Source organism: Branchiostoma lanceolatum, chromosome 14 (genome assembly GCF_035083965.1).
Source record: "Branchiostoma lanceolatum isolate klBraLanc5 chromosome 14, klBraLanc5.hap2, whole genome shotgun sequence".
NCBI classification, from domain to species: Eukaryota; Metazoa; Chordata; class Leptocardii; order Amphioxiformes; family Branchiostomatidae; genus Branchiostoma; species Branchiostoma lanceolatum.
Window position 1 is genome coordinate 12,688,160 of NC_089735.1, and position 13,675 is coordinate 12,701,834.

Below are 13,675 nucleotides of genomic sequence, written 5' to 3' on the forward strand. Positions count from 1 at the left end.
TTTCCCTGGTTACCTGAAAAACGCAGAGTGGCGTTCATTCTAATTCTGCAATCATTTTCAAGCCTGCGGTGTGGAGGATTGGTCAAGTTATAATTTTAATGACAAATTATAGCATAACCAATTCTGAAAGTGGCGTGGGGTTGGTCTCATGAGTCATGACAGTGCGAAATACTTCAAATAGAAGAATTTGGTCTTGGCTTGATTAATTGATATAAACAGCAGTGACAAAAAAAACTACGTGGGAATACAGAGTCTAAAATCGTACACATAATTTAAGCTCCAACACATTTGTAATGCCATGGGAATAAAGGTTTGATACACTTCACTCACTTAAATCGTACACATAATTCATGCTCAACACACATATGTAATGCCATGGGAATAAAGGTTTGATACACTTACCCTTGGTGAATAAATTTGTCACTGCTTCTTTTCCCTTGGTGAAAAATTGAGCCATTGTTCAGACTGGACTTGGACAGTAAGTGTTAGCTAGTATTGCACCAGTACCGGTGTAGCTGTGTTCGTGCGCAGTTATGGCACGGAACTGACTGGTATACCCTGGTATCGGCGTGTGACTCAGCCTGTGATTATCATACGTCGGGACTTTTCCATACGTAACCACTTGGAACATCACGTGATCATCTGGGGGGTTTCCGTGAGAGCGGAACGGTAAACAAAACATATCCCCTGGTTTGCCAAACTGTTTGCGTTGCAAAACTACTGCTGTACACCCACTTTGGAGGCTCTCAAACCGTTCTTTATAAAAATATCAAAAATAGAATAGTCAGCTTTTTATTCGTTATCCTAGCAGGTACCCAAAATTGACTAAAAGAGGCTTCTTGGAAATATATGTAGGGCGGGAAAATCCCACTGTCACTGGAGCTTTTTGAAAAATGAGCTGAGGAAGTGAAACTTACTTCTGCGTACTCAGTGCCTTATAAGGGATCGAAACTACAGGGCTTTCTTTTTCGAACGAAGCTTTTTATAGAAGTGATAGCACGTAGCACGATCGCGACTACTGAGAAACCCACGCCATGACATGGCTGATTTATGCAAATTACTATAGGAGCATTGACTTCCTAGTGGAGTTTAGGACTCCCTGTTGTGAACGGTTTTTAAGTTCTGTTGAGAACGTTGTTGCACACATACTTTAGTGACACCGAACATGCCGACTCGATATGCAGTGAAGATTACGTGTCCGATCGCTGGCTGCCCGGGACAGTAAGTGGGCAGGTTTTACTTTTACTGATAGACCGACAATTTTAGGGTAACCAAAGGGCCGTAATAATCTACACAACACTCAACCATCTGTATGTACCATGTCATACACTAGCGTTAACAGTCGGAAGAACTAACATATCAAGGCGAGCGCATACTTTATGTACATTAAGTTCCCGTGCCTGTATGCTGACGTGTCACAATTTCGCAGTATTGCAGCGTCATCTAGCGGTTATGTTGATTACTCCAGTAGACCACTTTTGCACAGTCTCCCCTTACCTTCGGGCGGAAGGATATACTTTCACTGTATTCTAAGTTAGTCTGCACTGTCTATTCTAGTAGAATTTCTACTTTCTTAGAGAAGTAGATAAGTCTGTGCCAGCGTAAAAGAATCACTGAAGATGTGTGCCAAAAACTCATGTTAGTTAAAGTTAAAATCCTCCCACACCATTATTGATGTATAGAGCGGTGCCCATTTCCGTTTCATAGCCTTGGGCCACACTGTGGTGCAATCACTGTAGCAGGGGGCTAGTCCACTGGCAGTGAAGTGTGTTTAACTTCCATACTGTTTCGAAGTATGTACCATTTTTATAAAGTCTTTGGTATGACTCTATGCCTCTTGTCCAGAGGTATCCTACCTGGGGCTTGAACCCCAGTCCTTTTGGTCCAAGTAATTTGAACCAGAGGTGGCGAGAGACAGAAGCGCAGACCACTATACCACAGGGACACCCCTCGCCAAAAACTCATGACTTGAGTGGAATTTCAGGGGTAGATTGAATGGATGGGTGTGCGCTCAGGACGGAGGAACCATCTATGTAGACGAGGACGGCTATCTGTCCTGTCAGACAATGGCTCACCGCGCCAAGATCATCTACTGGAGGTTCGACTGTGGAGACAGAAGCTCCGGAAGTAAACACAACTATCACAAATACCAGGTAAGGCTTAGATGAAGTCGTCCGAGGTTAGACCACGTTGTCTTGGCCGTGATATGGTAGCGTCAGACGACACAAGAGGTTGGGGGCGATCTCGCGTATATCTTAGATTTAAACGGAGAAGAAAAAGAAATGATGTAAGGCACGGAGGCAATGAAAGCATTAGGAAAAATAAACTACTATTCACTAAGAATAGATGCATGCATTGTAGGAGGAATCTTTACATGTAGAAAGATGAGGAAGCCAGGAATAATATCGAATGCGAAAAAAAATGAATATATATAACACCCACCAGTTTAATTCCGGACTTCCAGTTTAATTCCGGACTGACCTCCCATATCTCAGTAACCTACTTGGGCTAATATTGTAAACTATACGTAAAAATGATGTAAGAAATACGTAACCGCCATTAATGACCCCCTGGGGATTAGCCCAAATCTGCAGAAATCTGTGACCTTGAGCCAGAAATCTGGAGAAATCTGTGACCTTGAGCCAGAAATCTGGGACTTGAGCCAGAAATCATAGGGATTGTGTATAGTCCCAGATTTCTGGCTCAAGTCCCAGATTTCTGTAGATTTCTGCAGATTTCCGGCTCAAGGTCACAGAAATCTGCAGATGTAAGGTTGCTGAGATATGGGAGGTCAGTCCGGAATTAAACTGGAAGTCTGGAATTAAATTGGAGGGTGTTATATATATATAAAGAACAAAGCAGAGGCGAGATGATGAAGTGTGAAAAAGGGAAGGGTAGAAAATCACATTAGAATTATCTTTAGCTTAAGAAATTTGAAAATAGAAAAAGGTCCATACACTTGATAGGGGGCATGTTCGAATTGGTGTTCTTTAACTTTCAGTCCCCTGATCTGGAGGGCTTCACACATGGTCTGGCGGTCGGCCTGCCACATTTCGGGGCGGCGGAAGCGGCCTGGCTCACCAAGCTCATCCAGGCCGTGGAGGCACAGTTCAGGTAAGTAATCTTAGTTCCTAGCGGTCCTCACAGTAAAGCCCGTCACACATCCAGGACCTTCCCTCGACTTTGCTCCCGAGGTCGGTGCTAGGTTGGGAGTAGCCTGGAATCTATACTATTCTAGCTCGAGTTCGCTCCTCTGATCCCATCTTAGAATCTTAGAAGAATATGACTTATCATTAAACTACTCTCCTCTTAACATCACAAAACCCACACATTATAGAAAAAGTGGGATCATTCGTCTTCCACTGTCTCGGAAAAAGAAGTCAAACCCAAATAAGATATATTTTAGTGTTAGTATTTAGACTAGAAAAGTCACATGCTGTATTGTTATATATTGTCTGTCCGTCCTTTCATGTACTTGCAATTAGCCTACGGGCAAGAACTTGCAATAAACTTATTATTATTTATATTAACAAAAAAGAGCCAACGTGACTATGCGATTAGAAATTTTTTAATTATACTGTTGTCTGTTTGTTTCAGGAATGGCTGTTGACAAAGGATTTGTCGGCTACGAGGCAACGCAGAAAGCAGATGTTGGTCAGAGAGGCAAAATCGTTTAATACGTTGGCCATGCTCTCCGTTTCTGTGACAAACCGCATCTCGTTCGGAAATGCACGGATTTTGCCTTCAACATCTATTTTGGAGATAAGCTATATACTATCAACTTGTCCAGGATCGGTAAAAGTCTATAGTCTTATGTTCCTTAGCGCCTTTCCTTTATTTCCCCTTTGTTTTATTTGTACCGGGCACTTGTGTTGCATCTATCCCATGCGCAACTGCTGATAATCTCAAATATGAGGCTAAGCAGTTAAGAAGAAGAAGGAGAAGACGTGCGAACTGTCCCATAAATATTCCTACTACGTTCTGTTACAGATCCTTCCATGATATCGTTTGATATTGTATTCTTCAAACCCTATAAGTGTGGGGTAGTGACTTAACAAAACCTTAAGAAAGACGCAAGATGTTATACTGCTTTTCACCAACGTGAGCATATAAATTTATTTGTATCTGGCTGCACAATGCAAATTAATAAACACCTTTTTTTCAATGTGCCATATACATGTATCATAATTCTTTGGATGTAACGCAAATATTCATAGTAACCCAGTCCAACAACTGATTCTGAATAAGGATTGTATTGAGAAATATAACATTTATAAGAGAGGGGAGCAATGCATCATCATTAAATCAGGACCCATATCGCTCCACGTTGGCTCTCGCGTAGGGGCCCTGATCTTCAGCGCCGGTAGACATGGTTCTGGCGCCGTCACCACCAAAACAGCTGCAGCCAATCAGAGGGTTTGCTTCCCCTCATCTGGCGCAAAAGCGCAAAGAACGCTGGGAAGCTATCAACCAATCAGGTTACGTCTCACATCGTTACTTTAGGTTTAGAACAAATTAACCACCAAATAAGGATAGCTCATTAATTATTCATGAGCAACTGTCAGTAACAGCGCCAGAGCCATGTCTGCCGGCGCTGAAGATCAGGGCCCCTTCGCGAGAGCCAACGTGGAGCGATAGGGGTCCTGGTTTAATGAGGGTGGAGCAATGTAGAAGACTACGATGTCTTCCGTATTTCCTGTAAGTCGCCAGTCGTAATAGAGAAATAAAAGTTGATTTCCTACACCGATTTATCTAAAAGGAAAATGGGTAAAACAAAGCTAGCTTGTTACAAGTCGTATCCACAGTACACAAAAATCACGGGAGTTATGTATATCTACCAAATAATTCAAGGAATTAAAATGAATGTTGCAGACACTACTCTTATCAAATATACGACAAAGATCTCTGCTTATTTCTCAGCTCAAGTTTGAAAAGTAACATGGCCACTGCCTCTACATCACCGTTTCCATTTTCCGCGTCTTCTAAAGTTTTTAAAATCTCGTCTTTTTCTTCAGACGACAGAAAGTCTTCGATCTCTTCCATCTGCTCTCTCAGCGCTTCGCTGTCGGATCGGAGTTCCCGCTCATGTCCGGAGCCCAGACTGGGAGACATCTTCACGGCAAAGGTGTACCTCGCGCCTGTGGAGTTAGTTATTGAAATTGATAAGAGAAACGGGCATGCGCATGTGACTTATGATGACAACGACAAAAAAAAACACAAAAAAAAATTTCACGCAGGAAAAAAATAAAAAAATTAACCAAGGTAGAAAAAAATAGCGCTGTTCCTGCAGAAAAAAATAAAAAAATAAACCAAGGTAGAAAAAAAATAGTGATGTTCTTGTGGGCCACCGTAAAAAAAGCACATAGAGCGCGCAAAGTTTGCAAAAGAAACTGTCGATATCAACAACAAACGTTTACACTAAATGAAATCAATTTCTTTTGGTTCAGTTTATTTCTCAACACTAACAGACATACACTAAGCTGAAAGCTATTCTATAATGTAAGGCCCCCTTTTCCACTGGATGGAGATCGCTGAGTGACCGTTGAGGGACCACAATTTGGCTTGTATGACCTATGACTTTATAAATTGAACCTATGATGACTTTTAAGGCGACAAAACCCAAATTTACAAAATACACTTTTTCGTCAATGACACTCGTTTAACCGACACTATTGAAATAATATGTTTGCCATTCAACCGTCCCGGAAAGGGGCTATATGGATTGCAATCTTCAGAACAATTTCACACTTATGAAAAAAACGCGGGTATGAAACAAAACCACATCTGGTTCAAATTACTTGGACCAGAAGGACTGGGGTTCAAGCCCCAGGTAGGACACCTCTGGACAAGAGGCGCATTGAGTCATACCAAAGACTTTTAAAAAATGGTACATACTTCTGAAACAGTATGGAAGTTACACACACTTCACTGCCAGTGGACTAGCCCCCTGCTGCAGTGATTGCACCACAGTGTGGCCCAGGGATATGAAACGGAGATGGGCACCGCCCTATACATCAATTTTGGTGTGGGAGGATTTTAACTTTTTTAAACTAATGAAACAAAACGTCTGTTCTCACCGTTGATGAGAGCGCTCGGTGGTCTTGCAGAATGCATGATGGAGCAGGGAAAGACGGCGACGCGCCCGTACACAGGCTTCACCGCAACGAACGGCTCAAGATCGTCATGGAAGAACGCAGTTTCCCCAAACTTGTTCACCTGTGGACGACATGTGATTATTCCTATTACACGTGCCCGGTGGGAAATACGTATATATGGTAGGGCTTGAAATATTTCATCTGCATATCTGGTGCAGGTGGGTGAATTCCACCATTGACAGGTCCCTAGACTTTGTATGGTCAACATGTAAGAAAAAGGCTGTCAAAAGTCAACTACCTGAAATTTAGATCATGGAAAACTCACATTGGCAGCGTAGTCTGACCTCTAAAGTGTTAATCTAGTGAGTTTCGTCCCTTTTCCACCGGCGCAAACTGGTGAAATTGTAGCATAACCCACCGAGATGACCTTTGGCCTCCCTACACAAGAAATGATCACATCCAAACTGCAACTATTTCAAAGTGTACCGGACACTCCAAACATGGCTTAAACCCTGTTTTCTAACTAAATAGAATAGCCACAACCCTTACCTGTCAATTCCAGCTCAAAAACGCCAACATTTCCGACAAAGAGGCCTCCTACAGTTACTTTTAACAAGGCTATACATGGCTTTGCGCATGACTGTAACCGTGACCTTTGGCCAGGTAACACGTAAGATTCCCTACACCAGACAAATCACACCTGCACCGCACCGCCGAGAATTTAAAAAGGAGATTGGAAAAACTATCATCAAATTCTCAACCATATTCACTTGAACCAATTTCAACTCTTTATTTATCATGTTAGTTGCCCTTTTACAGCACATGTGGTAGCTTTCAGCAGGATTAACAAAAATCCACTTACGTCACCGGTGCAGGTATATAGACCCTTCCAAGACTTTTCGACAGGCTTTGTTTAAAAGTACACGAAACATTACTATAGAAATGCGACCCTTCAAACAACAAATAACGAAGCCCAGTACAGTATCACCACCTTAGTGTCCCTCGCCAGCGCCCTATTATATAGATACGGGTCAGCTGCTAAGCTAAGTTATGGTGCTAGGCGTAGAAAAAAAAAGGCCAAAAATATGTCTTACGTTGATGAAGGTTAGACATCCAGGTAACAAGATACGCCAAAAATAGTTACTCAAGCAACTGGATAAAATTTTGAAACAGTCAGACGTTTCAGATAGCATCCGCTATCTTTCGTCAGTGACTAAGGACAGATTAGCCTGAATTCAATCAAGCCTCCTGTGAACGCTCGCCGCCCTGTAACCGCCTCGCAACCCAAGAGCTTGATGGCTTGGGCCCCTAACTCAAGGGAATCCTCCTTTCTAAATATGGATAATTGATGCAGCTGTCATCAGCCCACAGAGCTGCCTGCTCAGGCCAGACTCTAGTTGCTAAGGATCTATTGCTGTTGCTATCCAGTGATTGACAGCTGCAGATGTCTGATCTGCAGGTAGTAGGAAGAGAGTTTCACAGGCCGTTTCTCTGTACTTTGAACATTTTTCGGCAGTCAAGTCTTTTCTTGTTGGATTTTCAAACTTGGTTTTTGATGTGGGAAGAAACTGACATTGTCTGCCTCTAAAGGAACAGATAAACTAAGGAGGTTTAAAATCCCTTTTAACAGGCTTGGATACATCTCATTTCTCACCCTCCCAACATCTGGATCTCATTTCCCATCCCTTCCTCCCCGTCTGCTTGTGGTGCCAGTTGTGACAGCTAACAGACAGGATGACAAGGTGGTTTCTATGGCAATGGAAGCCTAGCTGAAATACTGCCCTATGATTGGTGTTACCATTTTTGATAACAGTTCTCCTGGCTTAGAGCAACCAGAGCACAAACTCCGCGGGGAGGGGAGAGAAACCCCCGGACAGCTGGAGTTTGCGTTATACAGACTAAGGACAGATCTGGTAGAACTATGTTTTTAAACCAAACCTCTGAATAGATATGTTAATGAAGTAAAGACAATTTCAGATGGTTCAATAGAATCTGTCCTTAGTCACTGACGAAAGATAGCGGATGGCTATCTGAAACGTCTGACTGTTTCACAATTTTATCCAGTTGCTTGAGAAACTATTTTTGGCGTACCAAAATATGTCTGTTTGTCCAAAGTTAAAGGTATTTGGTCGGTTTATATGAAGCATTTATAAATTCTGAGCTACGGAGTTTATATGTCAATCATCAAGTTCACCATGGCAACGCCCACGTACCTCCCAGTCCGGGTTGAGGTAGATGAGTAGTGTGAACTCGTCCCGGGCGTTCTCACAGTCCTCGTGGATCATGGTGTGGTCGGCCATGCGGATTAGGTTAAGCGCCACGTCATACGGGTAGAACCCGCTGTTCCCGCTCACGTGACTCACGATCTCACGACTCGCCCGCCAAAAGAAACTCTTGGCGAACACGTCAATGTCAAAACCTACCGTGAGGAAAAAGACAGCGCGCTGTTATAAAACCCTCGTCATATACTCAGGATTTCCTCATGTCTTTGCTCCCGACCACTCCTCAACCAAGGTCGGCAGGTTGGCGTTGTATAAGCTAGTTCACGGTTGCTACTACGCATGTGCAGTGTCAAAGGTGAAGGCCCCGAGACGTAAACAAAACCCGTCGGGGCGTTGTTATGCAGATCGAGACAATGTCGAGACGAGAACTGTTTACAAGCCGGGGGCCTTCACCTTTGACACTGCACATGCGTAGTAGCAACCGTGAGCTAGCTTATTGGGAGTAGCATGTGATACATCGTATTTTAGGTAGAGTTCACACCTCTGATCGCATCTAAAAAGAAATGAGCTCCCCGAGTTTAATCTGTCAAAATGCATAGTTAGCTGGCTTATGCGACTTTAACAAGACTGCCAATCAGAGTTGACCTAGCTCAGGACTAACTCCCAACCAATTGAGAGGGTCGGGAGGCTATGGTCGGCTATGTGTGACAGAGGCTTAAGACAGGACAAATTTTACCAACGTCCACACATAGACATTCATTGTTTCATGCCTAAAACAAGTAGGAAGATGATGGCTATTGTCCTTTTATTTTTTCTTCAAACAACCATATGACAGTCTGTTTCGACTCACTCGTGAATAATTAATGAGCTATCCTTATTCGGCACAATTTGGCGGTTAATTTGTTCTGAACCTAAAGTAACGATGTGAGACGTAACCTGATTGGTTGAGAGCTTCCCAGCGTCCTTTGTGGGTTTGCATAAGATGAGCTTGAGCAGTGCTTGAGCAAACCCTCTGATTCGCTGAAGCTGTTTTGGAGGCGACGGCGGTAGAACCGTGTCTACCAGGGCCAAAGAGCAGGGCCCCTACGCGAGCGAGCTAACGAATCGAGCGATAGGGGCTCTGCTTTCAAGAGGGTGATTTCAACTTGGCTACTCTCTAACCAATACTACACCACCCCCTTCTCTCTACGCTTTTACCTGTGATCCAGCGAACATTGTCCGAATCCTCCTCTGGATTCGCGTCCGTGTAGGTACAATTCGCTGCCAAATAGTTGGTCAGCGCGAGAATTTCGTCGGGAGTGAAAATATCATCCAGAACAGTGATGGTTCTGCCGTCAGGTAGGCTGAACCTAGCAGAAAATTTGCACAACATATGATCACTCGTATCTGGTCACCGGACAAACGTCTGTCGATCAACAATACAGGTCATGACGTCACAATCACATCACTGAAGATAGAACAAGTGGGATGAATTATCCTTCCATTCATTCATTCATTCATTCACTCATTCACTCATTCACTCACTCACTCACTCACTCACTCACTCACTCACTCACTCACTCACTCAATCCTTCCATTCTGACACCATTCTGACCATACACATTTTAAACCACTATATATATCACGTCACGTATTCTTCGTAAGGTTGTGATTGCCTCCCCTTTAGTCAACACAGAAATATGTTTGCTTGATGCAGGGTACACACCTTCTTGTGACGTGTTTTTCCACGTCTATTCGCCTCAGGGCTGAATCTGGCTGCGGGAAATAGCTGTACCTCTCTTTCATCTCTTCCAGCTCGGCCTTAGACAAACTGCCACTCATCCACGGGTCTGAGTCAGGGAGGTCGCTCTCTTCTGTCGTCTGACGCGGCGTTGCCATGACGACCAAGGCGTACAGGGCAGGTGCTGTCTGCATGGCTGGTGGCTTCATGACGAAACTCAAGTCGCATGGCATGAAGACGACCCGGCCTTTCCTCGGATGCGCCGCGTGCATTCGTCCTAGTTCGTCGTGTATGGTCAAATGTCCGTACCAGTTTTTTCGCCAAACGTCGTTCAAGAACACAACGACTCTGTAGTCGTTCTCATCCACACACGTGTTTTGGTACAACGGGAAGTCACCTCGGCTGAGAATGTATTCCTTAACGTTTGTGGGTCTGAATTCTTTCCCTCGCTTTTCCGTCAGAAAAGCGTTCATTGCCCGCCAAGATTTGCTCCTTCGAAAAGCTGCAGTGGGTAGTGTGGATTGCCAGGGGGCGTTCGTGTAGTTACCATGATCTGAATTGTTCAGGAAGTTGTTGGAGTCAAATGTGTAAAAGTCATCCGTGATGCTGAATTTCCAATCCAGTCGCAGCATGTATCCCCGGATTCCTTTGATGATGTCACGTGACAGGATGTCGTCAATGATCACCACAGGTCTCTTATCTGAACTATGACCTTCCCACGTCACTGTCGTCAGGCTCGAACTGAGACAAATAAGCCCCAGAAAAAAGACCAAACACTGAAGCTCGCTCACAGCGCTCATTTTGACAAATGTGGCCGTTTTTACTTCAGCTCCTGTTGAAAGTAGGAATAAGAAGTTCTTCAACAGTTTCGAAACACTCCATAACATATGAAAACTCTCTACCCCTACCCCCACCCCGCAACAAAAAAGTGTTGACAGAAGTTGTCAATTTCCTCCTTATCTTACAAGATAGACAAGAAAGATGACGAAACCTGGCGAAAATAATATTGTTGGAATCTACACAAGTACCATCTAGTGCACCACTTCATCCTTTTATCACAAGCTATCTATCACCAAAAAAATCAAGACCATAGCACGTCCATGACAAAAGATACAAAAACCGAAAGTCCAACTGCAGTACCAAGGTCACATACCAGGGGCCCCAAGTCGTCCCCTAAGACCTACCCACGTACCAAATATCATCGTAATCCATCTAGACGTTTTCGAGTTATGCTGACTACAAAATCCGGAAACACAAACAGACAAACACACAGGCCAATAAGAATTTGGCTCGCCCCTGAGGCGTCGCCAAAAACTATACCTCTATTGTTAATTAAGGGTTAATGACCAGCCCCGAGGTGTATATGGTGTCGGTTAATAATTAATAATACTGATAATTTCGGTTAATCATTAATGTCGGTAATCATCTAGTGTTTTACGTCGGAGAGTGCCCAGGATGTCAGCTATATATCGGGTGTGTTTCTCAGGTTCTAACTGGGGGTGGGGTCTGCAGTAGAATTTTGGGGGCATTTTGGGGGCATTTTGGCCCTAGATCCGAGAGGACTATTATTAAACCCTTTGTTTGATAATAGTCTGATTGATAATAATAATTTGGAGGCCCTGGAAACAATCTACCATCCAGGCTAGCTGAAGGCCTTAAGGGTGGTTATACCGGTTATACAGATGCAGAATCTTCTGCAGACATTTTCTCTGATCTGAATCATTACACCATCTGATATGGATTCTTTTAGTCTAGATAAGACTACCAGTTTCAATATTTTTGTTGTCCCTGGTCAAACTAGAAATTTGTGTCCTTTGTAAATCACGCCAATCCAAAATAACAGGCACAAAAAAATGGTAAACTGACGAGGTAGGATCGTACATATGATTTTCCTACTGAGTATTGAGACATTTTCGCAAAAGGAAGTTACAAACTAGGGAAACAAACAAAATTAACATTACATTATTTTCTAGAGTGGCAGGTCAATTCTTTACCGAGGGACAATCGCTTATTTTGTTACATCACACTGAGCATTCAAAACACATTGACAAGGGCAGAAAGTAAACGAGCACTTATGAACTAGTGAAAAACTGAATTTAACGTAATCAGAGTATAACGTACCTTCAGTGACGAATTCGAGCAAACAACTCAACCAGACCAGTTCTATCGGTGTACCTCCTCAACTATAGTGACGCTTACAACACGCAAAGAAGGGCTTAAAGTGAAGGGAATTTTTCTTAAACTGTGAGGTACTGTAGACAACTTTCTACAGGCAACTTTTGCCTGCAGGTCACATTTGCCAGCAAACTTCCGGGTATTGAATTCCCAGCATCCTTTGCTGTTGCTGCAGTGCTTCTAAGAAAATCCGCTAGATGGCGGTAATGCACTGCTTTATGATGGGTTGATCACCATCGGACTATGTTGGAAAGTCAGGGAAGGGAGTAAGTCAACGCATATAGGTGTCATAGTTATTACAGCTTTGCGTAGCAAAACCTTTGTTGGACCCGTTTGCATGTGTGGTGGCCGCCATCTTGATTTTGTGACGTTGCAGGGTAGCCATACCATTTCATTGGGAGGTGTGTTTTGGGGGTCGCTACTACGCTAGCGTTCTCTCTATTTGTCGCAAATCGGCACACAACTATCACACATTCAACTCAAATAAAATTCAATACCAATTCATATTTATAAAGAGACCCCGTAATCACTAAACTAACATAGCAAACGCTTTAGTTTTGTGATATTTTTTTGTTAATTTTGTTTCTTCTATGTTTTTAGCTTGGCGTTTTATGTATCTGTTTGGCGTGCTTTGTGAACGTTTGTAATGAACTCTGTGAACGTTTGTAATGAATACTGTTACCAGGGCTAACCCTTTGTAATAGCCTTTGGCTAGTTGGGTATCCCTGGCTGTACTTTTTACAGTCGAATAAATCAAATCAAACCTGTAGATATGTGTCGGGCCCTACTGGTTGCATGATGCCAAGCCAAGATCACTGTGACCATGGTTACGTTCAGTGCCCCCACCTCATGCCTGTGAACTAAAGTAAAGTACAATGTACTTCGAGGCGACAGTTTTTACGGAAATTTGTTACTTTATCAGTTGGTTGGTGGCTTAATTTGTCTTTTGTTGTTGTTGGCATGTTGGTCGCTTACAAACACTTCAATGACAAACGTAGGCGGTTTCGGCCAACTCCTGTATAACTTTTAGTTTATATGACTTATGTAACCTTAAGCACAAGTACGTACTATTTCTGCATATCTAGATCTATATCTTGTGCTGAGCATACGAAACGTTTCGGAAGTGAGGTGCATGACTCGGATTACACATGGGGGTCTCCATAGTTTTGTCGCTGAACTTGACACACCACCAGAAGAGACATCTAGCATCCTTTCATGGAAGCGCATGACAGTATAAGCTACATGCACCATTCTAGTTCTTCGGTGTAAGCTTACCGATTCGGGTGGTGAAAAGTTTGAGAAACATTGTTTTCGCAGAACATGACTATTACGTTTTTGCCTTCACACATCTGTGCACACACGAACGCGCGCGCGCACACACACACACACACACACACACACACACACACACACACACACACACACTGCCGCACACACACACACACACATACACAAACACACAC

The 13,675-nt window shown here is 43.3% G+C and overlaps 2 protein-coding genes across 2 annotated transcripts; one reads left to right on the forward strand and one right to left on the reverse strand.

The window, feature by feature from the left end:
• Nucleotides 1-1,046: 1,046 nt before the first annotated feature.
• Nucleotides 1,047-3,610, forward strand: LOC136448738 (uncharacterized). Its single transcript, XM_066448384.1, has 4 exons — nucleotides 1,047-1,221; nucleotides 1,985-2,153; nucleotides 3,002-3,114; nucleotides 3,598-3,610. The coding sequence occupies exons 1-4, from the start codon at nucleotides 1,166-1,168 to the stop codon at nucleotides 3,608-3,610; spliced, it is 351 nt and encodes a 116-aa protein (XP_066304481.1). The 5' UTR covers nucleotides 1,047-1,165.
• A 471-nt stretch (nucleotides 3,611-4,081) lies between these two features.
• Nucleotides 4,082-12,339, reverse strand: LOC136448495 (uncharacterized). The gene is made up of 6 exons (XM_066448071.1): nucleotides 12,159-12,339; nucleotides 10,023-10,869; nucleotides 9,515-9,666; nucleotides 8,309-8,514; nucleotides 6,078-6,216; nucleotides 4,082-5,138 (listed from the first exon to the last, which is right to left on the reverse strand). The coding sequence occupies exons 2-6, from the start codon at nucleotides 10,835-10,837 to the stop codon at nucleotides 4,885-4,887; spliced, it is 1,566 nt and encodes a 521-aa protein (XP_066304168.1). The 5' UTR covers nucleotides 10,838-10,869; nucleotides 12,159-12,339; the 3' UTR covers nucleotides 4,082-4,884.
• Between the last annotated feature and the right edge of the window lie 1,336 nt (nucleotides 12,340-13,675).

Bases quoted from the DNA above. Each gene is read 5' to 3' on its own strand.
- LOC136448738 (XM_066448384.1), top strand. From the start codon at position 1,166: ATGCCGACTCGATATGCAGTGAAGATTACGTGTCCGATCGCTGGCTGC. The intron at 1,222-1,984 runs GTAAGTGGGCAG...GTGGAATTTCAG, and splicing joins ATCGCTGGCTGCCCGGGACA to GGGTAGATTGAATGGATGGG. The intron at 2,154-3,001 runs GTAAGGCTTAGA...TTTAACTTTCAG, and splicing joins ACAACTATCACAAATACCAG to TCCCCTGATCTGGAGGGCTT.
- LOC136448495 (XM_066448071.1), bottom strand. From the start codon at position 10,837: ATGAGCGCTGTGAGCGAGCTTCAGTGTTTGGTCTTTTTTCTGGGGCTT. The intron at 6,217-8,308 runs GTACGTGGGCGT...TGTCGTCCACAG, and splicing joins ACCTCAACCCGGACTGGGAG to GTGAACAAGTTTGGGGAAAC. The intron at 5,139-6,077 runs GTGAGAACAGAC...CTAACTCCACAG, and splicing joins ACCGAGCGCTCTCATCAACG to GCGCGAGGTACACCTTTGCC.